The 27668-nt window shown below is 45.5% G+C and overlaps 1 protein-coding gene across 1 annotated transcript; it reads right to left on the bottom strand.

Annotated features, from left to right (window-relative positions):
* Positions 1-8449: 8449 nt before the first annotated feature.
* Positions 8450-27608, bottom strand: LRRC8C (leucine rich repeat containing 8 VRAC subunit C). Its single transcript, XM_079313833.1, has 3 exons — positions 27370-27608; positions 13365-13506; positions 8450-10905 (listed from the first exon to the last, which is right to left on the bottom strand). Exons 2-3 carry the CDS (start codon positions 13500-13502, stop codon positions 8635-8637), a joined length of 2409 nt encoding a protein of 802 aa, XP_079169959.1. The 5' UTR covers positions 13503-13506; positions 27370-27608; the 3' UTR covers positions 8450-8634.
* Positions 27609-27668: the final 60 nt, after the last annotated feature.

Raw genomic sequence — 27668 nt, forward strand, 5'->3', positions numbered from 1 at the left:
TGACTTACCTCTTGCTCCCTTGTGAATGAGGACTCTTGAAGCCTACCTAAGGGGAATTGGAGCTATGAACCTGAGTGAAAAAAATGACATTTAAGTAAATAAACAAAAGTGTTTTCAGTGAAAGCCCTCAGTGTCCTACTGGCGTTCCTGGTGCTGGTGGGTGGCAGGGGGAGCCTGGCTGGTGGTGTGGGTGCTGCACTGCCCAGGGTCACTGGGGTCAGAGGGTGGCTGTGGGGCTGCAGGGCTGATGTCCCTCATGGGGGCTCTCAGTGTGGCAGAAAAGGAGGCTTGTGCCCATGGCAGCTGCTCCCTGCATTGCCATGGCAACACATCTGTTCCCTCCATTTCCCCATTCCTGCCAAGGGAGAGCCCTTCTGGCATCAACACAAGCCCAGGAAAAATCCCAGTCCCAACAAAACACCTTTTCACTGGTCTCTCTCTCCCCAGGCCACAGCCCTCTCTTCAATGACTGTAAAAGCCTTTACTCTGCCATGGACTGAACATTCAAAGTTTGCCTCACTGCTGCAGCCCTGTTTTTGAAAAAGCACTGTAACCCCTGAGAGCTTGGAGCAAAAGGGCCAGCAGAACCCCAGCACCACTCCCCACCCTGGGTATCATCACAAGATGCAGCAGCCCCCTGCTTCACCCACCTCACTTTTTTTTAAACATGCAAGGTTTTATTTGCCCCCCTTCAGATGCTTGATAAGCACTAAATTATCTCTTCAGGTCCTTTTAATATTTCCCACCAAAAAATCTTTCTCTTTGCAAGATTTTTGGCAAAGCTCCACTTGCAGCAGGTACAAGCTCAAGCTTCTGTTGATGCACAAGTTGGACTCACCAAGTCCCAGCCTCATTTCTCTGTAGAAAACAACTCCAAGTACCTGGGTGCTCATAGGAGAGTGTGGGTTATGGTGCTAAGGAGAGAGTCCCAGAGCTGTGGAGGAGCTGTGAACAGCACAGGGGCTGTGGCAGAGCTGGACCATTGATGCTCAAGGTACCTGGATGCTGGTGCTGGCAGGGAGGAGCCCCTTGTGCAGCTGGATTCTGAGAGTGGATGCTATCAGCAGCCTGGAATCAGTACCTCTGCACTTTGACAACCTCTGCAGAAATACTTGCTGGCAAAGGCAAAGCATTGCTCGGCAGTTCCCCCAGCAGTTTGTCAGGGTGTCCATGCCAAGCTCCTGGGAGGGGCTGCTTGGGCAGGAGGAACCAGCCCGACCTGCTCAGCCCTGAACTGGCAGGACCACATGGTTGCTCCTCCACTGTGCAAGTGCCAGGCCTTGCAAAGCCCTTTCCATCAGCTCAGAAAGTTAATTTTCTTGTCTATTCTTCTGATTTGTACTCCTGATAAGCTCTCTGGTTTGAAAAAAAAAAAAAAAGTCCAGGCCCAGGCTTTGTAGAAACTTTCAGGTCATTGATACCACAGGGGTAAAACCCCCTAAAGATTCAGCAGTGTTTCCAAGGAGCATTGTAGGAGCACATCTGTGATGGGATTAATTTACCAGGTCTTACTCCACACAGAGTATACATGTGGGTTCTGATGTGCTGCTGGTGAAGGTGAGAAGGGTCAGTGTTTCCCTGAGACCTTGCAGTGAGGATGTAGCAATAGATTTCTAATATTTAAAGAAAATAATAAATTCTGTCCCTTTGAGGCTGCCAATTCTCCTCAGTGCATCCAGCACAGAGATGCTGCAGTCAAGTTGGCAAATTAGCAGCATTACAGGTAGCATCACCTTCAAAAGACAGGTGAGAAGTGCTCTGCTACTTTGTCTTGCATCCAACCACAGTAAGGATGCCTCTCTCACTCTCCACCCCTGCATTGCAGAGGATCATGTGCCTTGGGAGAGGGGCAAATGGGTCAATGAGGTCACAAGTACCCCAGGCACTAATCCCACCTATATTTGCTCCTCCACTTCAGTTTCCCTAAGCTACTCTGCTGAGGCTATTACTTTGTGTTGTGGTTTTGTTTGCAACTTGTTCTGAACTCATCTAACTTCTAGATGTAGCCAACAACTTGATCCTAAGGGTAACCTTGTGACTGTACTGAAGTTTTGTGCTACTTAAACTACTTTCTTCTCTCTGCTCACAGCAAGGAAACAGGATGCCAGAGCTTTGCCAAAATATTTTACTAAATAAATAGAACTGCAGGCAGTCTCCCAAGCCAGTCCAACAGTGCCACATGACCCCAGCTGGGAAGAGACAAGGGTTACATTTAAATTCAATTTTAATTCAGAAAAGCATCAACACTTATTTACCACAGTTCATAAAATTCATGTGACAGAATTCCTCTGACAGACAGTTTAGTAGCCCTCTTACTCCAGCAATGTAAAAGCACAAAGAATCAAGTCAGCCTATGCTCCAGCATACCAAACCAGGCCAGCAGCAGCACATGCACTACTAAGAGACTCCTTGATGAAATCTCTGGGTGCTTTTGGTGTATCTGGAAGTCTTGAATTCCCTTGCCACCTCTGTCAGGTTCCTGAGGAAAGGTACAGTTGTCTGAAGTAGCTCAGGTCTGGCTTTTGAGTAACTGTCAAGGGACATGCCCCTCCTGTCCCATTTGGCCCATTGAGAGGTTTGGAATGAAGCACCATCTTGCCATTACCATTATCAATGTCCATGTCACTGCCACCTTGTCACAAGAAGGACTCTGCTGCATGTGGTCCCCATAGCCACTGCTTTAGGTGTATCTTCATGAGCCTGGCAGCAGGGGAGAGGGTGGACTGATAAAATCATTCTTGACAGTAGAATGGTTCAAGCTTGCCTGGAATGCAGGTGTTTTATTCCACACCCCTGGGATCACACTCCTTGCCAGTGCTGCCCATGGTGGTACCTGGGAATCTGACTCACCAAAAGCCATCAAACCCCTTTGCTCATGATTAATTCACTCCTTGATGGTATTGTATTTTTGAAAACTACTTCCCTGCCAGCACAAGCTCCTTCAGATGTGTGCCTGGAGCCAGAGGACTGGAGTGAGGTCCTCATGCTGCTCTGGGCTTCCTTTTGTGGAAGCTCTGGGGCCATTTCCATGCACTGCATGTCTGCCAACCTCATATCCCCCCATGACACACCAGCCTTCTCCATCCCAGAGGGAACAGGGCAGGTCCAGCCCAGAGTTGTCCCCCAGGTCCTCAGCACCCTGTGTATCAGAAAGGATCATGATGATGGGCAGCCTGTGTGATGGAAATCGGGAGCTGAGCCTGGCGGGCCAGGCCCCCACGGCTGGAGCTCAGAGAGCTGCTGTGCTGAGCTGCCCTGCTGCTGGGACACTGCCTGCCCACCCTGCCTGCCCCTGCTGCTCCTCACCCTCATGGCAGAGCCTCTCCTGCATCCACACTCCTGCAGAGCTCCCAGCCTTTGCCTGTGTGCCATTGCTCCCAGGCACCTGCTCCTTGTGGGGATGGAGGCTGCAGGGAGGACCTGCACCCTTGGTAGGAGGGGTATTTCTGAGGCAATCACAGAGGAAAAGTAACAACAACAGAAACTGTTTTTCATCTGAATCTTCAGGGCTTCATGTACAACCCAAAGGGGAAAAGAGGACAGACTTGCCTTTTTTTTTTTTTTTTTTTTTTTTTTTTACCAAAGCATATAGTGCATTTCTCAAGTGTAATACATGAAGATGTACAAACTGTCATGGCTACAGGGAATTTCCAGCACCTATCTGGCATGAAGGACACATTGGCCCTAGCACTGCTGCTTGCTGGTAAGGAGAGGACATAGCTGCTGGTGGAGCACCTGCTCCAGTTAAATCCCATCCCCAAGCACACATACTCAGGGAAGTGCAACAAGAGGTTTTTCAGGGCTCAGCTGCCTCAGGCCATGAACATCTCCTATTGCCAGCACACTCAATAAACAGGGTGACATCTTCACCAGCAGCTGGCATTGCCACAGGGATCCCCTTGGCAGTGACACCTGTGCCATGGCTCCCATCCCTCTGGATGTAGTCCTGAGATGGCATCTCCAGTGGGTTGGTGGGAGGGAGCAATGCTGCAAAGAGTGAACAGCTTTCCCAGCCCTCCACATTTTCAAAAGGAACAGCCTGGAGGTAAAAGCAGGCACTGTCAGGAAATCTCCTTCAACTCTTCTGGGAGTCCCACCATGCCCCAGGGGCAGCATGTCCCCAGGCCAGCTCCCTGCCAGGGCTTATCCAAAGGCAAAGGTGACTCCAGTGCTGTGTTTTACCACCCCCCTCCCATCACTGGGACCACAAGCACAGAAAGAACTAATGCCTGCTCCATCTTGACAGGACAGCGCTGCCTTGGTGTGAAACACCAAAACTGAAACACATTATTCCTTACAGCTAAAAGAAACAGAAATCAGGAAAACATCCTATACCAAATGCAGGCAGCCCAACTGCCTCTGGAGGAATCTCCAAATCTTTTCATATTTATAGCAGGCTATGTCAGAGGCAAGGGCTAACAGTGCTATTTCCCTGGCAGAGCAGGCACAGGACAGGGGGAGCAAGGAGCCCTCACAGCCCTGGCTGCAGGCTGGCAGGGCTCCCAGAGCACCTCCCAAGCCCTGGCAGAGCACAGAAACAGAGTGGAGGAGTTGCTCCAGCAGGAATGGCTTTTTTCCTGGCCATTCTTCTGGCTGTTGGAGTCAGGCAATGGAAGGAGGTGCACAGGAAGCGAGGCCATGCAGCTGTAAATCCTGTCAAGCATAACGATGTTTTTTAAGCATGATTTCTTGATTTCCCTCCCATGGGACCAAACCCAAAAGATGGTTATGTTTGATCTTTAGGTAACCCAGAAACAAAGTGTTTCCCAAACAAATAATCACAGTGCAGTCTGATAATGGTCATTATTACAAAACAGCCTTTTATTTCTTTTTTCTGGGTGTACTATATTGCAACATAACACTATGCAGGTCTATTATCATATTAAGATTCTTGCTACAGAATTAAGTTTGTCCATTTGGTCAAATTTCAAAGTTTTTTTCTTGGCATTTCTACAGGATTTGTCACCACTTATGCACATGAATTATTGACGTGCCAAAAAAACGTGATGTAAGACTTGGAGCAGGCGCTTTCCAATCAGAATTTGCAAAAGTTGTTGGGGCTGGCTGGATGCACGAGGTCAGCACAAATATCCATTCTAATTTTGACAAGTGGGGAGATACACATCTCCAGATTTTGATCACAAAGCAGATTTGCTTGTCAGGCTCAATGTACTATGAAGGTTGTCTTCTTACTTTTGATGCAATCTTTGTCATCTCTAATTCTGTCACCAAAGATTTTCATTATTTTTGAGCAATGATGAAAAAATACCTTGCTTAAATTCTGGAACTGTAATACTTGTTAGGCACCTGATTAGTATAAGCAGTTATATAAACTCTGTATATATACAAACCATGCTAAAGTATTGTCCACAAAATGTCCATCCATTCAAAGTCAAATACCATTGGTCACAGAAAAGTCTAGTACGAACCACATGTGAACATACATATGAGCAGTACATGATTCACTGAGTAAATATGGCACTTTTACATATTTTCCTGGATGTTACAGAGAATTAGGAAACAATCTTCCCTCAGCTGACTAATTTCTAAGTTACTGTAACATGGGTTTGGAAAATACACCCCAGAATAAACAGTAAGAAGTTTAGAAAAGTCAACAGTGCAGCTACCTGAGTTTGTTTCATTAAGAAATTAACAGTAATGTGGTATTTTATCATCCACTGTGAGCCTGAGGGCTGTCTACTCACAAAAGCCAAGCTGCCTAACCCTGCTATACATAAAACAGCACAGTCCTCCAAGCACATGGCTTGGCAAGAGAATGAACTGACCTAGCATCTCCAAAGGGACTTGGCCGCCTTCTCCTTGTACAGACCCCAGCTGCAGAGTCCTGTCCCCATCCTAGTGTCCTTCTAATCCTTTAGAGAGCTGATCCAGCAGAAAATTACTCCCTTTTTTAGACTGGCATAGTTTTCTGCTGGCTTAAAAAGTTGATTTGTCCTGTGGAGGGATCAGACCAGCACCCGACCTGTAAAGGGACATGAGAAGCAGCTGGAACGTGTTGGCAGGAATAGGGAGCATGGGAGGAGGAGGGAGCTGCCCCTTTTTGGTGACAGTGAGCTGTCAGACTGAGGAAGCTGTCCCAGCTCACCAAAACCTTGGAGAAGATACAGTTATTAGTGTGAAAGTGCTTAGACCGGTATAGTTTATTCCTAGCAAAGTGAATAAAGATATGCCAGCACAAGGCACTTTATACTCATGTAACTGTGTCCACATGAGGGGTTGCACTGGTATAAATATAAACAGTAACAAACAAAACCCCACATCCCCTACATGATGTATTTACAAAAATGGCATAGAACACATCTCCAACCTTCAGTTACAAGGTGTGCACAACTTCCATTCAGAAACTAGACCACAAACTACACATGAAACAACATTAGACACAAAATAAATTAGGGATTTCAAATGCTACATCTAGGAATATAAAGACTTTTAAAAAACCTTTTAAATGTAATCCCATATTTAAAATCTAAATAAGAGAACTATACAGCTCCACCAATTACCTGGACACTTCAAACAGTTTACATTCATCAGGGACAACAGCACTTTGGTTTACATAATTAGGTTAATATGAGCAATGAAATGTTTCTCTTCCTCACATAACATCAAAGTGAAATACATTTAGAATATATATACTGCCAAGCTGTTCCAGTAAGTGCATTCCACATACGAGTAAGGGTAGCTCTCAAAACAGCTACTACAATTAGAGGTCTTCAATAGAACTAAATCAAACCCCTTTAAAAAAAGCTTGATTTGATTCCTTCATGCCTGAACCATTTTTGATTAATCACATGGATTTTCTCCAGAACATAGCCAAACACAAAAAGTAAGTCTGACCTGGTACTGTGGCAAGCTCATACATCAAATTGCATAGCACATCCTGGATTAATGAGGAATTTCTCATTGTAGTTTGTCTCCCCACCTTTGTAAGTCATCCTCTTAAACCAACTGTATGCTTTTGTACCAAGCTCCAGAACTCAGATTAACTGTAGCTCAAGACACACAATGGCACTCAGAAAACATTTATGAGCAACCAATCTGACAACTGTCAAATATTTTACATACGTTTAAACAATCAGCAATTCAACCTCTGCAATTTATGAACAGCATTGACTCCTAGAGAAATAAGGATTTATTCCTAGATACTCTAGTGAAACATTTATCGAGTGCCTGCATCTGACTCAAATATGTGTTGCTGGATATGATGAAGAGATCTCCTCCCAGCAAAATGTTTTACTACTTTTGATTAGCTTAAATTAGCTTGTGAGCAGCATATCCCTTTAAAACCTGACTAAAAGAAATCAAATGGCTGGATTAGGTAAACAGCTGAACATGGCTTCAGAGGATAAAGTTCCCAATCTGATGCACAATCATCAGAGATTACATTATTTTAAGAAGCAAACTTCCAAATGCAGCATTTCCAATTTAATTATTCTCTGGGAGATGAAAACACAGCCTTCATCACTGTCCTTGGGTATGCAGGGTAGGCTGAGACTTATGAATATATTCATTTAATCTCATTTTTGCAAATCTGCAAACGTTCCTGTGCTGATCTTGGTTTTATGCTACCCAAGCTAAATCAAGGAGCACATTAGAGGCTATTTCCTTGTCAGAAGCTTTACAAACTGAGCATGATTGCACTTTTTCTGGATCCCATTTCCAGAAGGTGCAAAGCAATTTAGTGGGGAAGTGGGCTGAGGGGGCAGAGGGCACTTTCTGTCTTGCAGCACTAGTGTTTAAGGGAGGATGGGGTATTTCAAGACAGCATTCCATCTTGCTGAGTTGACATTTCCAATAAAGTGAGTTCATTGCACAATTTCTACTCAAGTTAGTAGGAAATGGGCAGCCACATCTCTTTGCACTGCTAGGAGAAGCTTCAACATGAGTCACTTTGGTCCTGATTCCACTGTGAACTGTGACCTCACTCCTCCTGCACCAGAGAGGAAATAGCAGTGAGTGCCCCCTGCTCAGTGCAGTGTGTGAATGGGCAGCCAGACTTGATTGCCAACAGGCCCTGAAGTAGCTCTGAATGCTCCCTCTCACCTGTTAAAATACATAAAGAACCTTTTCTACTTGCTTTGACCATCTGAGAAAACCCTGTTGTAAGTAAAAAGGGATTGTCAGCCTAGATTTGATCTTGTTAGATGTTGAACACCTTCTACTGCCACTGAAGAAAAGAGGAAACAAAGGCATTCAACACCTGCAGCACCACCTGTTGAAGACCATGTCCTAAGGGATTAACAATAACCAGGAAGACAATATAATCATCTATTATAAACTATGCAACCCAAAACATACAATTTAAACACAGGTTCCCTGGTGGGATTAGGAAATGAAAAGAAAAACCAGCAAACAAAATCATTTACTTTTACCGGTAAAAATTAAGTTACAGATGCCCTTGTTCTCAGGGCAAAACAAACTTAAAAATATCTTAAAACAGTGAAAAAATATGAGAAAATTTTATTTAAAAATATATGTACTCCTTACTCCAAATTTGTTTGTACAGAAAGGATTCAAAAAAGCAAAAAGTAATGACAAATCAAATGCATATTCGGAGTATGCATTCTCTAGAGTGTTTTTGGTAGAAGTGTTATTTCTGTAAAACTGAGAAAGAAGCTATTCAGCTTTCATCTGCTCTCTGACATCAGAAGGCAAAGTTTCAAACAAGTTGTCCTCTACAGTGAAACCAGTCCTCTTCAGAGCTCTACACTCTCCGAGCTCAGGTGGGAGGATTTCAAAGTGATTGCCTTTAATATCCAAGTAGGAGAGCAACGTCAAATTACCAATTTTAGGTGAAAGGACTGACAAGTTATTTTTCCCAATTTTTAGAGTCTTAAGTTTTTTGCAGAAATATAGTTCATCTGGCACACTCTCCACTTTGTTGCAAGTAATGGAAAAGTACTGTAAACTCTGCAGAACTCCTATTTCAGGTGGGATAAAGCGAATGTCATTGTAAGCCAAATCCAAATATCTGATTTTGTTGCATAGGAATAGGTGGGACGGAAGAACCTCTATTTTGTTATGGCTGAAGGAAAGTCTCTCTAGACTGGTGAGTTTCTTTATATGCTCTGGGATGTAGGTTATACTGTTGTACCACAGCTTTAGAATTGTCAATTTTCGCAGATGTTGAAAACTTACTATTTCTTCAATGGATTTGAGGTTGTTCTCCTTTAGATCCAATTCCTGAAGACTGAGAAGGCTGAAGACTGCATGAGGTATGCGCTCTAAATCACAATGAACCAATTCCAGCTGTGTCAGGTTGACCATCTTCTTCAGGTTGTTGAGCATCACTAACTTAGTGCCATCATTATGGATACACAATTTTTGCAGGTGACTCGAAACATCGACTGCAGATTGTGGGATTTTGGACAAATTACTTTTTACATGAAGAACTTTTAGGCTTTTAAGCTCCCGAAAAGACTCCAGTGTAATGTTTTTAGAAATATCGTGACTTAGGGAGCCAATTAAATAGAGCTCTTCCAAATTTCTGAGGCCATACATCCAATGTGGAAGTTCTCTGATGTCATCAAACTTGACGCTCAAGATCTTGAGATTCTCCTTCAGAAAAGCCAAGGCAGCACTGTGGATCTTCACCGAGCACTGGTGCAATGAGAGCTCCTGGAGATTGTCCAACTGTGCAATGGTTGCTGGTATCATTACATTATTAATTATTTCAAGTTTTAAAGACTGCAGCTCAGTAATTTCAAACACTGTGTCTGGTAGTCCGGAAAGCATGAAAAGCTGTAGCTCCAAATGGCTGTGGGAGTTTGTCTGTAGCCTCTGTCGCAGTTTATCTGCAGTCCACTCATTGTTCAGGTTCAGCTGTTTCAGCTTATTTTCACTGACTTCAGACAGGAAGACAGCAAAGCGCTTGGAGTAGAGAGGATCATACTGATCAATCATATGAAGCATAAAAGCAAAGTCATTCTTGACATCTGGGATATCATCGATTCCCGTCTCTTGTCGAACATACTCAAAAGAATATTCCTTCAGTGAACGGTAGAACAGCCAGTACAGGGTGTAAAGGCATGTCAGGCCGTAGATGCTTACAAAGCACAGGTAGCAGTAAGAAAGTTTAGAGAACAGATGTGCCATTGTGTGATTACAGCAAAAATTCTTGTATCCTGTCATGTCTTCAATATCAACATTACAGACTACTGTAAAATTAACCTCTGAGACAAGTGCTGTGTTGTAAGCAATAATAATAAGGAATTTAATTACCTTAAGTACAGTCTGGCGAACGTACATGACATAGAGAATATCACCCTCTTCAACATGCAGTCTAAATTTCTTCACCTTTTCAAACAGTGCTTTGGCCTGTTCACCTTCTTTTTTATCTAATGCCCCAGGTGTTCCTTTATCCACAACTAACTTCTCAGGGATTGATTTTAAAGACTGTGTCTTGACCAAAGTGCCTTCAGTGCTTGGCTGAGCAGTATTAGACTTGTTAATGTTGTTCTTCCTGTTATCCTTCTCTTCAGAGTCTTCTCCTGACACTTCGGATAGAGCTCTTGTTGTCCAGGGAGAATCAAAACATTTCCCAAGTATTGAAATGAAGTGTTCAATTTTGGAGCTTGATCCAGGGAATTTGAACCAAAAGTTACTACACAGCATGAAGACCAGTGTGTGTATAAGGACAAGGTAAGGGAAGTACTTGGCATACCAGTGCAGAGCCCGTTCATAGCACACCTGGTTGATAAAGCTGTACTGCTGAAGGTCCAAATCAGTCTTGAGTCCTTTCATCTCAACTGTAGCTGGAGGGGTGGATGGCTTCGGGGGTGGAAGGGAGGTGGTATCTGGTATTGTGTTAAACACATTTGAACTATTAGATTGGTTCTGGCAAGGCTGGACACGCTTTGGAAGGCATATTATCTTGTCCTGCATGACCTGGAAGACACAAACAGATATCTTTTGAGCTGATGTACAAACAATGGTGGCAGCACCAGTGGGTAGCTGTCCTTGGAGTACCTCCAGCTCCAGGCATTCCTCCGCATAGCCTGCTACTTGGCCCCACAGGCTGTGCTATTATTATGCTCAACAAGACACTTGTTCTACATGCCAGGAACTAGGCCACTCCTTTCTATATGTATGGTTAGCTTTCTATAATTTGAATAAGAGGGCATTGAGATGATCCAAAAAAAGGAGAAATGTAGGGAATGCTTCCGGAAAAGACCAGGGATCTCCTGCTCTGCTCTCCCCAGAGACAGGCTATTACTGCCAGGTGTAATCACCCTGGCTACAATGTTCAGAGACAGGTTAGGCCTGACAGCAGCACAACTGCATTCATGTGGCTGTACTCTCACACTGTGATGTCTTATCACACCAAAAATGGCTGACAAAGGGCTAAAGTGAGCACATCTCTGCTGGGACATTATTAATCTTCTTAATAAAGACAGATAAGGACAGTTCTTTGATGGCATCTGTATGTGCATGGACATAAATTTCATTTAGTTTCTCATACATATACATAGAGTCCTCATAGAATCACAGAATGATCTGGGTTGGAAGGGACCTTAAAGATCATCTACTTCCAACACCCTGCCATGGACATGGACACTTTCCACTAGACAAGGCTGCTCGGAGTCCCATCCAACCTGGCCTCAGACACTTCTACAATTTCTCTGGAACTTCAACCTGTTTCACTGCCTCAACACCCTCACAGTGAAGAATTTCTTCCTAATATCTAATCTAAACCTACCCTCTTTCAGCTAAAAGCCCTTACTCCTATCACTACACACCCTTGTCCAAAGTCCTTCTCTATGGGGGGCTACTGTAGCATGGACTACACATGTTGGGGGAAATCTAGCTCTGTTCTTGAGTTTGTCTATATGAAAAAAAAACAAATAAGAAGTCTTCTTAATTTGGGGTGGTCATCCATGTTGACAAACTGAGGTGAGACTGCCTTTAGGGACCTTTGGTTTAATTTGGGATAACAGCCCTGAGTTCAATGCAAAGCTCCTTACAGGCTGGAATTTAAAATGCTAGTCCATGTGATAAACCAAGGAGCGCTCTTACTTGCCCTGGATGACTACCTGGAATTAGCCCAAACTAAGAAGGTGTGTGTAGTTTAGATGTACTCTGACATCATGGTTGCTGAAAGCATCAAATATAAGGTATGCAACAAGAGCTACCAAAATCAGATGATACTTGATGATCCACCCTGGTATAGGGAGATGCTGATAAGACCACGTGTGTTTTGAACAGTATCAGTGCCATAACTGTTGACACATCAAAAACTTCTGTAATTAATTTGTGTCTGTAAACTGTCTGCTACTGTGATATACGCCCTTAGTTACGTCCTGGATTTATGTATCTCACAATAAGTTGGAATAAAAACAATTTGTCTATTATTTTCCTCTTTCCACACATTATTTTCCAGTGTGCTTCCTCCAATCAAGCAGGTAAACTTACAACAGGTAACAGATACAACAGAGGATTTACTTTGTGTGGTAAAGCAAACATCTACTAATGTAAAATTCAGCTCTATATAAAGATATTTTTAAACACGAATGTTGTATCAACTGAAAATTCTTGGGAATGGAGAATATGGACGAGACTACAGTTGATGTAATGTGAAATTTGAGACACAGTATATCTAAATCCTAAGCCATGTAAGAAGTGAGCAAATTCCTCTGAAACAAGAGCTCTCTCAATGTCCCTTTAGCTCCATTTTAAAGTCATGCCAAGGAATGGGAGATCCATCTTTGAACCTGTACTGTAACTTTATATTTTTGTGGAGTCATCCCAAACAGTATTTTTCATTTCTTTTCTGCTTTTGGCTCTTCAGCAAAATGTAACTAATAGTGACTGACAGTAATGTCAATTGTTTATGTGTAAGCATCCTCAGAGACATTTTGGAATGGAATAGACATAATACCAATTGTGGGTGTTGTTAATAAAATTAGCACATTAATTTAAAATCTCTTTAAAGCATAATGACAGAAATAATATTAACATTTGCCAAATAAAAACGGGAATTAGAAAATTCCATTTTTAAACTTTCAAATAGCAAAATAATAACAAGTAGGAACTGAAGTAGATAATGTTTTGTTATGCCAAACTGAGCTGAAATTAGTGATCCAGACACCAGCCAAACCAACAGCTCTTATCTCAGCTGGCACAGTTCCACCGACTGTAGCGCAAGTCTGCTGATTCACAGCTGCTAAAGTCTGGTCTCTGTTATTTGATGTTGCTACTTAAACAGCTTTAATCCTGAGACCAGCGCATTTTTGCTTTGTTCAGGGTGAGCCCAAGAGATAAAACCAGACGGGCCATCATCCTTCCCGGCCCGCGCCCGTGCGCTGCTGCCGCTGCTGCCGCTGCTGAGCCCGCGAGCCCCGCCGTACCTGCAGCGTGCAGCCGAACACGCCGATCATCAGCATGGCCACCGAGAGATAGTCGGTGAACACATCCCACCAGGGCTTCAGCACGCGGAACGCCGGCTGCTGCTCCGAGAACTGCCGGAACTCCGTCACGGGGATCATCCTCCTGCAAAACAGCACCGCGCTCAGCCTCCTGCTCACCCCTCACACTGCCGGCAGCTGAAACACCTCTCCGCATCAGCTCCCCCATGTGCCATAGAAATCCCCAGCTACTGACACCCCGCTCAGGAGAGGGATGCTCGAGGTGACACTGTACAGCTCCTGACGGAGGGAGAGCTGCAATGCTATCCATGCAGGCAGGCAAATCCCTCTCTGTTGACTCCAGCATCTCTGATGGGTCAGTGAGATCTCCTGCATCCTTGAAAACCAGCCCATTCTGCAGATAGAGATGCTCAGTGTCACACGCATTAGCCTTGATCTCAAAGGTCTCAAATGCTTGTCCTGCATTAAACCTTCACACACTTTTTTAGCTATCATGTTTCATTCACTTCCATTTTATTCACAGTGGTTTCAGGAATGCTTTGGAATATTTTTGTGCATACTCACTGCAATTTTAAATCTACTGTGTTTCAAATGCAAGTTCCTAAAGTGCTTTAGGTAACCAAAACTACAGCCAGATCAAGGCCTTTATCATCACCTCAGATGTGCAGGCTTACATCATTATGTCCTCTGAAAAATCAGCTAAGACATGAGCATGTACAGGCAAAGCAACTGATATTAAAGCCTACAGCATACTGTGTAACTGAATCCCTGAGATCAAACCAGCATTGAAACTCCTTAGTAAGTTACCGTGGAAAGATAAATTCAGATGGGAATGTAACAAAAATACTCCCAAGAGCAATTAACAACATCTGTCCATTAACTAACATCATAAATGCTCACCACAATCAGCTCATATCACAGTAACACTGGAGGCCTATAATCCTGATTCAGCTGCACACTGGGACCCATTAATGTGGGTTTGGTGACATGCATTTCTGTGCAGGCTTAGTGATAAGCACACACTTGCTGAGAGGCTGCCCAGGAACTCAGGGATTCAGTTCATTCAGAGCCAGGGAACAGGAAGGGAATGCTTCAAGCCCTAATGGCTGCAATTGATTGCCAAGTGTACAGCCACCCTATGGATTAAGAACTGACCTCCACTAACTGGCCATACATGTGTGGAAGGATGCTCACTTTGGCACTGCCAAAGTCTCTGTCTCTGCCTGCCCATCTGATGCTCAGGAGATACTGTAGTTCCCAAAGGCATAAGGTGAAGTCTGTAAATGAACTTGTGCTAGCAGCTAGCCTGGGGCTTTGCAGCTGAGTAGCACAGAAACTTTTGTTCCTTGCAACCTTTCCATATTGCTTTAAACACTACTTGGCCAGACAGGAGAGTCGCTCTCTCAGCCTCCTGTCCTTCTAAAGCCTGTCCCCAGGACACAGGCCACAATGCCAGATGAAACCACACACACCTCTTGCACAACTGGCAATCCCTAAGATGAAGGCAGGCTGTCCTCCATAGCACTTTCAAATTAATAGACCATCAGTGAAAATGATGGCCATGCAAGCCTGACTTCACACAGCCAGGTCAGAGGCCTGGCAGCATCCTTGCCAACAGGCCTGAATTGCTGCAGTGCTGGCAGAGAAACACAGCATTTGTTATCAAATGGCAGGCAGCCAGAATCCACAATTCTGCTATTTGTGTGCTTGCCTTGCAAATGTTAGCAGACATGTCAGGGAAGATATACCTCTACAGCAGAGAAAAGCTGGGGTGGCTGCCGGGACAAACCTTTGCCTTTCACTCTCCTTTTATAAAAATACTGGTTGAAAAAGTAGTTCTCATCAATCAGAAGTGCCCCATGTAGCTTTAAGTCCATGCCCAGCACTCCTTCAGCCAAACCTCTGCTGGCAGCTCCCAGAGGCACCTGAGCTAAAGAACATCATGCACAATCTCTCTTCCATTCCCATTGCATTTCACTGCTATTGGTAAGGAATTACCATTCTCTTTTTCATTTCCACATAAAACGCAAGTGACTGAGTGACTGAGTAGCTGCTGGTAAGCTTTTTTTTTTTTTTTTTCTTCAATCAAGCACTGAAAAACTTAGAAAATTCTCAAAGGAATCCACTACTACAAATGTTAGCTAAGCAGTTGCCATGCAACAGTCCTGCTCAAAGTTTTGTAACACATATAGTACTGTTGGCTCAGGTTTTGAGGCCAGCTGGCTGACTGGAATGTCATCAGTACACTCAAGAATACCTATCAACAGATTGCTTTAAAATCACAACATTTTCTACCCACCCCTGCAATAATGGCTTAGGAGTGTGTTTTCATATTCTGATGGCACAGTCTCTTGAAATCCTGTTTGTAATGTTTTTTCCCATAAGGATAAACAATTTGAGTGTCAGGTAAAGACAGAATTATGTTTCCTGCAGTGGAGATTCTTGACAAAGTGCAAGTGCTCACATGCACAGAAACATGTGAAGACCCAGGAGCCACTGGTTAGACACCCAAGCAACAGTGGAGCTGAGCCACAGCGTTATGAAAGCAGCAGCACTGAATCAGGGGCAGTGCCTGACAGCAGATGGGACTGGAAACTATATTGCAAATTACTGTGCAGGGACAGCTTTCAGACCAAAAAATCCTTAGGCTGTTGTTTTTTATAGTTTCACTATGTATTTTTAGGGCTCACGTATTTGCTTTATTTCTCCTAAGTGATGTGTGGGGAATTTAGATGAAGGCAGATAGGTTCTGATAGCAGGAACACATGCTGCCCTGATCCCTTGTTCCCTTCACAGGCTGTTGTTTGCATAGCGTGACTCCTCATTAGCAGAGTGCACATACTGTTACCCAAATTAATGGGCCAGGCAGAGGGAGAGCTGCACACAGAGAGTCCCACTGAGCCATCCTAGAAAAGCCATCTCTGGGGGTGGAGTTCAACACCAGACATCAAAACCTGTCTGCCAGTAATGTTTTCCTATATCTTTAAAAAAGAAAACAAACATTACTGAATGATGACAATAGTACCACGCATAAAATAACAGTAAAAAAAAGGTCTACTGACAGATTATATTTTTTAGCTTTGGGGAAAAAAGACATTCACAAGAAACTTTAAATGGCAATTGAATATGATGAAGTAGGAAAACCATTTTCCAACACTCACTGGAGGAACCCTGCTGCCTCTCCCTTTGCTGCATTAAGAATCAAGGAAAATGCTGGAAAGAACTGCAGAGCAGCCGAGGCTCACCAGCACTGCTGACATCTGCACACTGAACAAAATGACACCAAGTCGCTTTTCATTTGTCTCCCACTTCCCTCTAGCTTTTTTTTTTCCATTCTGGCTTCTCCAGGGATGGAAAGGACATCTATCAGAGAAGACACAGCAAGTCCACCTGGCTCACAGCAATCCTGAAAATTCCCTTCTGGCCACATCCAAAGTCCAGATCTTCTCCACTGCTACACCCAAAGGTGCACCACTGCCTGACTCATTTATAATCACACACAAAACAGGTTTCCACAAAATAAAATTATTTAATCAATCACCATTTTGAACAAACCAATGGGTACTAAAAAGTCACACTGTAGTTTCTTCTCTCTCCTTGTAGCAAGGAGATAAAAGATAAGGAGTTGAACATTTCAGCTGGTGAAAACTGCATTACTAATTTGAGTTTCCTCACATTCAAAATGTTATTTAATTGTACAGCACTTTGTAGCCGAAATTGGCATCTGACTTACTGTAAAATATTATTCTAACCTCCATTAGTAAATACTAGAGTTCTAAATACTGGATACTCATTTCAATTAAAATCAGAACTTTTTCCTTTTTTTTCCTCTTTCATTTTTAATAATCCTCAGACCCTAGAGAAAATAAAATGGTACATGAGATAAATCATCTGATATTCAGCTACCAGAAGGAAATAAAAAAGGTACTTGGATTGAAAAACAGTTGTACTGGCTGTTAAGCAGTGCTGTAGAACAGAGCTGTGGGTTTGCCAGATTAACTAAAAATAAAAATAATAAAAAAACTAACCTGGAAAAAAATAGTAACACAAAAAATCCCAAAACAAACAAAAGGAAAAAACCCCACAAAAACACTGGCTGGGAGAGAAATCAGTAGTGATTCTTATTTAAAAATTTCTAAGAAATGTAGAAAACTTGGTCATTGGAAATGAGTATGTAATAATAAGATTAAATACTTGAATCCAGGTACAAGTGTGACACCTTCTCCATCAGAAACCCCAGCTACAGGAATCAGCTACTGCATGGGAGATGAGGGGCGAGACACAACCAATTAATGTGACCTAAAAGAGTCAAGGAGAATAAATAGATCCAAGTTAGAGACAAAAGTATCAGAACCAAATTAGACTTAATAATCAGCAGATTGAATGAAAGGCTGATTGGGAAATGCTGCAGCGTGGAGCAAAGCAGCCTGTCAGGAGCTGGTTTGTGCCAGAGGGAATAAAGGGAAGCAGTGGGGACAGCTGGGAAGTGAGGATGGCTCCTGCCAGAGCGGCCAAAGCCAAATCCCAGGCACGGCAATCTGCGTGGTGTCTGCGCAGAGTACAAACGAAATCCATCCACGAACTTCGTGCCCAGGAGCTCGGGAGGCAGCCGGGGGGTTTGAGGGCTGTGTGCCACCAGCACAGTGCCACCAGCACAGTGCCACCAGCCCCAGGGCCCAGCGCGCCCTGGCCGGCACTGCTCGCTGCCACAGCACGGCCACAAAGCGCTGGGACAAGCCGCGGCCGCGGGCAGCGCTACCCAGGTGGGCACCGAGAGCTGCTCGCACGGCTCCGTGACCATCGTGCCCACCGTGCCCACCGCGCCCACCGCGGCCACCGCGCCGCAGCACGCACGGGACCCCGGCCGGGGCAGCACACACCGCGCCCGACGGGCAAACACAAGGGACGTGAAGTGGACACGCCCCCTCATTAAGCCGCATTCATCTTGGGTCTTGAGAGACTCTTCACAAAGCAAAAACATTCATGTTCAGAAAACTGCCCCTCTGTACAAGCCTGAACAAAGACGCTTTTGGCCTGCAGCACCTGCCAGGCCCCAGGCGCAAGCTCTTGCTAGGTGACGTTGCTGTTTTCAGGCGGATTCTCATGGAGTCACCCCATTCGTCTCACGTGGCGGAGCTGCGCGGATTGGCGGCACCCTCAGGACAGCCAGGGTCGGGCTGCTGGGGACGGCTCACCCCAGGAACAGCACCTGCCACTGCCACTGCCCCTCAGCCTTCCAGGCACGGCCTGTAGGGACACGCGTTCAGGGCACCACCGGGAGCAAAGGAAGGACTGGCAGTGATCCTCACTGAGGCAGAGCCCTGCAGCTCCCACCACCATTCCCCCCCACGACAAGCTGAGACCTGCGCCGTGCCCCAGGAGAGCTGCCACTGCTCTGCACCTTCCCCAGGCGCTGCTCGGTGTCACAGCAGCCACCCTGCGCCCTGGCTATGGCCCATGCCCTGCACACCCAGGAGCCTGTCTCTGTGCCCTGCACACCCAGCAGCCTGTCTCTGTGCCCTGCACATCCAGGAACCTGTCTCCATACCCTGCACGCACAGGAGCCTGTCTCTGTGCCCTGCACACACAGCAGCCTGTCTCCATACCCTGCACACCCAGCAGCCTGTCTCTGTGCCCTGCACACCCAGCCTGTCTCCGTGCCCTGCACATCCAGGAACCTGTCTCCATACCCTGCACACACAGGAGCCTGTCTCTGTGCCCTGCACACCCAGCCTGTCTCTGTGCCCTGCACACCCAGCAGCCTGTCTCTGTGCCCTGCACACCCAGCCTGTCTCCGTGCCCTGGTGATCCTCATGTGACAGGAGTGGAGTCACTGCTGCTTTATGTGCTCAGGCAGGACACCAGGACTTGCCAGAGCTGTTTGCCATGCTACAGGTGTTACTCACCAGGAGTCAAGCCCTTTGCAATCTTGTCCTTCCACTAGTGGTTACTCAATCATGCCACATGTTGAAGCAATCGGTGTCATTCATTATTGTTTTGGGGGAACAATCAAAGCTGGGCACCAGAATCAGGGGCCCTGGATGTTAGACAAGCAGCAATCATCCAAAAAGTGTCAGTTTGGCAAGGGCAGGCTATGAATTATACACCAGAGGGAAAAAGGAGAAGGAACACAGCTGGAGGAGAAAGAAATAGTGATATTGACAGTCGGCAAGCACAAAAAATTGGTGGGATTTCTTAAGCTGACTAGAAGAGATGTTTAAATGATTAGCCAGGCAATATTTAACCTCATTTCCCTGACGTGCCACCAATCCTCCTCAGATACAGGATCAGCATCACCACCTCCCAAGAGTGGCACAGAGTTCAACCAGGTGGTACAGGAAGAGCCCTGATCCCCACCAGAGAAGGAGCTTTCTTCTTGGCATGAGGAGCCTTGGGCTGGAGGCTGCAGGACCACAACTGCAGCCCAGCTGAGTACAAAAGATGGTCAAAGCTTGGATATCCTCAAGAGCCAATTCAAACTGGCACTGCTTGGTCTTTCACATCAGAGATCTACTGGAAGGAGAAAATGCTAGGCCAATCCTGCTCTCCTGGCTGTTTTAAACATGCTGCACATTAGGATAAATTATGAAATGCCTTTCGGGAATAGCACTGCGAGAAGGTCTCTGGGTTGGTTCCCATACATGATTTATTGCACATTCATCTTCATTAAGGGAACAGAGCACAGCTCGTATTTAACACAAAACAAACTTGTGACCTGGCAGCAGGACTCAGCAGAGCCCAAGGGCTGTGGGCCACGTGTGCAGGGGCTGCATGCCAGTGGGGTTTTATACAGGACAAGGCATTGCACACCCCAAACCCCACCATCCTTGTTGTAAACATTTGTTACTCTGCACAAATACCATAAAGTGACTTTTCAAGGGTTTTGTGCTGCTGGGCCTTGGCTGCTGTGGGCCAGAAGGTGAAGTTAAGCCGGAGTGCTTTTCAGCAGAATTTTGCAATTCTATTTTACCTGCTTTGGTAAAATAGACACAGTTAAATAAGCACAAGTACGGGAGTTTTGCAGACAGGATGATGGAGATGTATTCTCAAAGAAGATATTTAAACAAAATCACTGGTCTGGGCAGAGCCCCAGGGTTTAGGGCAACAGACAGCTGATAGACACAGCCTGGCCTGAAAATGGCCTGGTGCTATCATCAGTTATATATTCTGTTGATTATAACTTTGCTAAATTTGTATTTTTAGGTGGGACTGAGTCCCCAAAACAACCATAAGGAAAAACCTGTGTCATTTAAAACAAAATTTGAACTAAGATCTAGACAACAATTTTTCAAACCATTCTAGAAACAAGCTTAGGAAAAAAATTGAATGTCAACCCTACAAAAATTGCGGTCTTTTTATTTAAAACTTTTCACATCACCCATGCCCCAAAATTTGACCTGTCTATTGGGAACACAGTTTTTACTGCAGTATGAACAGGTGCCTACAGCTGGCTAATTTATAAACCTTTGGAAACTGTGGGTTTGTGTCCTTTGAACTTAGCAGATGAACACTTCATTTTCAACATGTGCCCACAAACCCCTCACAGCTCCTGGCACTGCCTGTGCTGGCCACCACAGATGGCAGATAATGGACCTGATCCCCATTTCTTCACCTAACCAGGAGAGGACTAAAAGTAGATGCAGGGACAAGACACCAAGCCTGGGAAACCGAGATTAGATTAAGGGGGAAATATGATGATAAGGGCTGGAATTAGTAACTCCTAATTCCCAAGAGGTTTATGTTCCATTCTTATCTGTGTATTTTCACATTGTATACACAGTGAAATAACATGAACTACCTTGACATTCAGTTTTGGTAATTATTTTCCCATGTGTTTGCACTGACCAAAATGTCCAGCATTTTGGTAAGTGTAGGTGCTTGGTCAGTTCCCACGTAACAGATGATAAAATCTCTGCTACTGACTTTTTGTACTTGCAGCACTTCAGGAGACCAGTTTCCCTGTTAGGTTTTATTGCCACTGGTGTTTCCTGTAATATAAATTTTAATTGAAAATTGATTTTTAAAAAGGCATAATTTTTTTGGACTATGAACACTGCCTTGTGTTGCCACTATTTGAAAGATGATGGCTCCCTTTTTGTTCCATTGGCTGCAGTAAGAAGTACAAACAAATGATTCCTAAACATAAATCCCATGTAAAGGAACTGGAAGGACATTAAAAACAAACCATTTGCATCCAAACAGTTATTTTTAACAGTCCATGAGTTTACTGTATTTTCAAACAAACTCATGTCCTTGTGGCTGAAGCTGGTGAGGAAATGTGACCTGGAGGAAGAACAGAGAGTGAGTCAGGAGTCCCCACTGGGACATGGACAGCCTGTGCACGCCACACCAACTCGCCATGCCACCACTTCTCCAGCTGCAAAACAGAAAGGTATCTACTTTCTTTAGTACATTTGGAGGGAAATGTGAATGAATAGTACTACAAAATCACAACACAGCTTTTTGCCATTTTTCTGCAATGCCTGAATCCAAACTGATAGCATATCACAACTCCCCTGAAAAGCCACTGAACTGAATTTGATTTCATACTACACATTACCAAAATTAAATGTTGGTATTAGTTCACCAGTCTGGGGAACAGACAAAATACAATTAGCTCACAGATGACATTATTCCAGTACCCACAGCTTGATGGCTCTACAAAATGTGTGCTGCCTGTGTAACAGCTGTTCAGAGTAGGGAAGGGGTTTCATTTCCAGATGCACTGACTGAGGACAGCTAGGCTGTGCCACCTGAACTCCAGCAAGGTCCCAGCCAACAGCTGGAAAGCTGTTCCATGATGTCAATTGCCAGAACTGAGCTCCCCCAGAGCCGCAGCTCGTCAGGACCACAACCGTGGGCAAGACGCCAGCGGGGGATTTAGTGCTGGAGAGGACTGCAAAGGGTGGAACTTCAGACACATGCTGAATACCTAGTCCACTCTTTTCCCTCCCTGAGGCTCACACTGCAAGCATCCCGTGTACATCAGCTTTCAGCTGCCCCTGTGCCTAACAGCCAGGAGGGAGCATTCAGAGGCAGCAGCAAATTCCCCTCCTCTGCTCTCGGTACCATCTGCTGTGGCAGTGGAAGCTCAAAGACCTGAACCCAGAACTCAGAGGTGACATAAGGGACATAAAAGGGAGACATAAAGGACATAAAGAGGAACCACCTTTAATAAACTGCATTTCAAAATATATGTTGCAATTTCCACCTACACATACAGTAAGTGCTGCTCTGGCAATGAATCCCAGACAATAACTTTGTTGTTAGTTCCAACTGAGTCATAGCACTTTTTCATGTATTACACACCAAAAAGACTTCCTATTGTCAGCAGCTCTTTTGACTTCAACTTGGTTGGACTAAAGACAAAAAAATGTTCAGTGCAAGACTCTGCCAGATAAAGTCTCAGTGAAATCAGTTGGAGTTCTTTCCGTACCAAACACATGGGCCTGTGTGGAGAGTTGGCTTTGCTGAACTATTTCTCCAAATCTAAAGAAAAGTACACTCGACACATTACCATGTCAAAGACTACTTCAAAGGCAATACTTACCATTTTTCAGCTCTGGGAGTAACATTCTTTGTTTATCAGGGCTATCACTCAAGATGCCTGCCCTCTTTCCAGAGCTGCAAAATGGTTTTAATGTGAGTGAAAGCCTTTAAAAGCAAACCAAAGCAAGTAACTATCCAGTAAGTAATATTTTAATATTTCTGAAACTCAGGAATTTAAACGATTGAGAAATAAAATCACATCAAGTTTTATTCAAAGTTATACCAGGTTTTCTACAAACACTATTTGACATACTCAGATGAAGACAGAAACAATGCTATTAAAATGCCTCATAACAGACAAGACAATATTACATGAATCAGTGCCATCCATCATCAAAGAAATAGGTGCCTGAGGCTAATACAAGCACTCATATTTAAAAATGTTAAGCTGATATAATTAAAGATTAATTCCTAATTGGGACAGGAAGCACAAAAGGTCCATTCTGAGTCTTAAGCAGCTCAACCATTGACAAGTTAGTTAAAAACATTTTATGCAGCAACTGAGCCAAAAACATTAAAGAATTTTGGTTTTCAAGATTTGGCAGAGTTTCTCATATAAAGAATCTTTTTTTGCTCCCACTTGCATGCAACACGGAAGAGCTTTCTAAGACTACATAATAGTCTCATAAAACATGGATCCCAAAATGCCTTGGTAAACATACAGGTGTTCTCAGCCTGAAGCAGCTGGTGGATTATTTTCCCCCAAACCATCCTTTGTTAGAAAAATCCCTGACAATAAAAATAAACTCATGGGATCATCCATACTCCTGAAAGAATAAGAAAGACTAAAACAGATAAATTCAGGCACGTAAATTGCATGTGATCTACACAAGCTCGAAGAGATACACTAGTAACTACAGAATGAGAATTGGTATTCACATAGGATGACTTTAAAGATCATGATCTGGAAAACCAGGACTACCTTCTCTACTACACCTTTTCAGGACAGTGTCTACCCATAGACTCCCAAAGAAGGATTAGCTCTAACCTCATTCTAACAAAAAGTCTGTTGCTGCTTAAAACAGAAAAAAAGACTGTTCCATCAAGCCTAAACTATGAGATAAAAGCAGTTGCTGGGGGGGATTCTGACAATGCCATAGCAGGTGTGCAAGTCTTAGAAATTAAGTCATCATGGTTAAATGACTGCAAAGAGTAAATACTCCTTTTAGTCACACTTAAAAAGGGGCTTTTGCGAGAATACTGTCTGTGAATACTGGTGAAAACTACCCACCTGAGACAGCTCATCAAACACTCACATCAACTGTAAAATGTGATCTATAATGGTCCTTGCTCAGAGCACCAAACCCTCTGACTTCAGAGCTGTTGCATTCTGCTGTAAATGGCACATGTATCAGGATCTTACACTGCTGCATGCTCAGCCAGGGCTTGACCTGTGCTCTGCTTCACCATATGCTCCAGAGCAAGCAATTAGTCCAAACTCCCACTTTCTTTTCAGTGATAAGTAAATAAAATTGGAAATGTTCTCAGCATGTTGGCAGTCTTACTGCTGAGTTGCTGAATTTAGGATTCCTATCAATAAAAAGCTACTATGTACCATTGCCAGAAGGGAGATGTGAGTTAGCATCTCCATTTTTAGCAGATGTAGTTAACCCAGGATTAGAAGCTGGTATAAAAGGTTGTATTCTGCTCACCTGGAAGTCAATGGAAAAGTTAAAGTTAACAGGTCGCAAGACAGCTCTAACACACTTTGCCTGTCTGGGATGGGAAGGCAGAAGGGCCTGTCTTGTGTTATGAATGAGCAATGGAACAAATGACATAGTCACACCTGGGCAAGAGGCTGAATCAAACCTAGTACCTTCCTAGCTAGAAAGAGATCCTAGAAACACAAACCCAGCAAAAGTCACTGCACTATTGACTGAATTTGCAACAGAGTTTTGTAGCACAAAATCCCAGGGTAAACAGCTCAAAGATGAAGAAGAGAGTAAAGTTTCCATTAGGTTGAACATATGAAATCCAATACTTGTTAACAGTCTTTTGACAAATCACTTTGGAAGGAGAATGGCTTCTCTGCTTTACTAAGTAACGTTTCAAAGTATTTAGAAAGTTTCTTTTTTCTGACATCAATTGTTTCATTTTCAGTGTTTACTGTATAAACAGTCCTCCCCTGCCCTTCACAACTCTGACAATGAGGACAGCATCTTTCTACCAGGCTTCCTTAAAGAGGAAAAAGCTATAAAATTAAACTCTAGCCCCTATTATTGTGAATTGTTTGGATGGCAATAGATTTTTTTTTCTCACTTCCCGCAGCCCTCGAAAAGCCTTGGGTTGGGAAGTGCCTCTCTGCCGGTGAACATGGCCCACTTCAAGCAGCTGCAGCTGAGGTCAGCGGACAATCAGGGGAACTGCTCCTCCCAGCACTCTGACCCAGTTCACTATTGTGGGTCTCAGTGAGCTGTCCCTCCGGCGCTGAGGCCACCTGAGCACTGCTGAACGCTCCAGCCTGCCCGGCCCGGATGCTGCCCCCCTCCTGCTCAGAGCTCCTTGCTGTGGCCTCCAAAGGCAGATACCGAGGAGGGATGAGGCTGCCTCAGGAAATCAACTTGAACTGCGACAGGAACTGATTGCAAGATAGCACCAAGAACCGGGAGAGCACTTGTAAGGAGAACTTAGCAGTGTCTGATTTCATTTTTCACTGAAATCCAGCACTAGCCTTTTCCAATACTGGGCATACAAAGGAAATAGATTTTTAGCACTTCCATAAGAAGGCTTATTTCTAAAACTGCTTACAAGAGTAAATAATAACAAGTAAAACACACAAAACGTTGTACTATGGCAAAACCTCTAGCAGGGCCTGTCTGTATTCAGACTGGAAGGAAACAGCAGCATGGCTGCCACAAATTTAGCAAACTCAGAAAGTAACTGGAAAAGGAAATGATTCAGAAACCACAGGTGCTCAGCACCAGCCTACTGTGCCTTGCTGGCAGCCCTGGGACACAGGCACTTGTGAGACAGCAGGAATACAAGTCCAGGTTAAAATTAGGGATCATCTTAGTGCTCAGTCAAGCTCTCCACATTGATCTGCACCAAAGGAGCAAACAGGTTTTTCCAGGAGAATAGTGAGCCCAGGGGAGTGCTACCCTCTTGACTGCTTTCACCATACCAAAAAGAAAAGTAAAATCAGTTCCAACATACCCCGGGGCAGGACGGGGGGAGGGGTAAGGGAAGAAGGCAAGACGCTTAATTGGTTGAATTGGGAAGTGAGATTTTTAAATTATTATTTATTTCCAATGGTGCCATGTTTTTCTCCACTATCTTGCACAGTACTTTTCTGCCTGTACAGCATCATTCAAATCTACAGTGCTTTGTGGGAGCAAACATTACATGGTTGTCTTCAAACAGTAGTGCTAGTAATATGAGTCTCCTGTCACAGGAAGTACTAACGCCAAAAGTAAAAGGAAAAAAAAAATCATTACAAAGCCAAACCATAACTAACATACTTATCTGAACAATAACATTATTTTTAAACGCTTTAACCCTCCTGAAATTCTGGTGGGATACATTCAGTGGTCTGGCATAAGCCTCTCATTTTGCTTGGTCAACTCTTTCTAATGAACAGGACAAACTGCACTAGGTGAATAATGGGCTAAACTGCCCATCACTCTGCAGAGCTGGTTTTAAACCGATTTAAAATCGGGGTTTTTGTTGTTGGTTGGTTTTGGTTTTGATTTTTTTTTTTTTTTAATCTCTTCAAAAACCGAGCTGTGGATGCCGGTGCCTCGTAGTGCCGCCGGGGCCGCGCTCCCGGCAGAGCCGCCAGGACGCTGCGAGGGCTGGAGAGGCTGCGCAGCCCGGGGAAGGACGGCGGAGGCACCGGCGGAGGCAGCGGCTGGACCGCGCCTCCCCGTCCTGCTCGCATCCTCCCCGTCATGCGGGCTGCTCTGCGCCTTGTTTTCGGGGAAAATAAGGCCACGGGCTTTCTCCAAGCCCTTTTCCCTAGAGGCTCGTCCAAGCCGCCCGTCTCCACGGCGACTGTTTCCCACCAGTGCCCCCTCGGCGGCCCCGCTCCCGGGAAGCCCCGCTTGGCTCCGGGCCACCGCCGTGCCGGGCGCCCCCGGGGCTGCCCCGCCCGGCAGGGATGCGGTGCGATGGATGGGCGCGGGGGGCTGCCGCGGCCGCTTCCCGGCGCCCCTCGGCGGGAGAGGAGCGGGCGGCGATCCCAGGCAAAGTTTGGCTCCTCCGGCGCTGCCCAGGGTGGGAGGCGGCACGGCCGGTGTCGCCGGCGGGCAAAGCGGGGCCCCGGCAGCCGCGGGCCGGGCCGGGCGCGGCCTCTTCTCCCCACGGGGGCGCAGCGCCGGGCTCTGCGGGGCGGCTCCGTCCCTGCGCGGTCCCCCGGGGCGCCCTCCCCGGGGCGATGCCCCGTCCCCGGCGCGGACAGCGGAGCGCCCCGGGAGAGGCAGCCGGGCGCGGCAGCGCTTACCTGGTGCGCGGCCGGGCGGGCGGCTCGGGGTCACGGGCGGCGGCGGCGGCCGGGCGGCAGCGCGAACATCCCGCGGCGCGGTGCGGGGCTCGGGCGGCGGGCAACGCTGGGCAGGGCCGGGAGGCCGCCCGCAGCCGCGCTCCGCCCGCCGCCGCTCCGCCCCCGCAGGGCCACGTCTCCGGGCTGACGCACGCCGCGGTGCCGGGGGGCGCCGGGTGGGCTGTGCCCGGCAGCCCCGCGGGCCCGGCGGCGGCCGCGGGCGGGACGGGCCGCGCTCCGCCCGCTGCCCCGGAGCCGCC

Source organism: Erithacus rubecula (genome assembly GCF_903797595.1).
Source record: "Erithacus rubecula genome assembly, chromosome: 10".
NCBI classification, from domain to species: Eukaryota; Metazoa; Chordata; class Aves; order Passeriformes; family Muscicapidae; genus Erithacus; species Erithacus rubecula.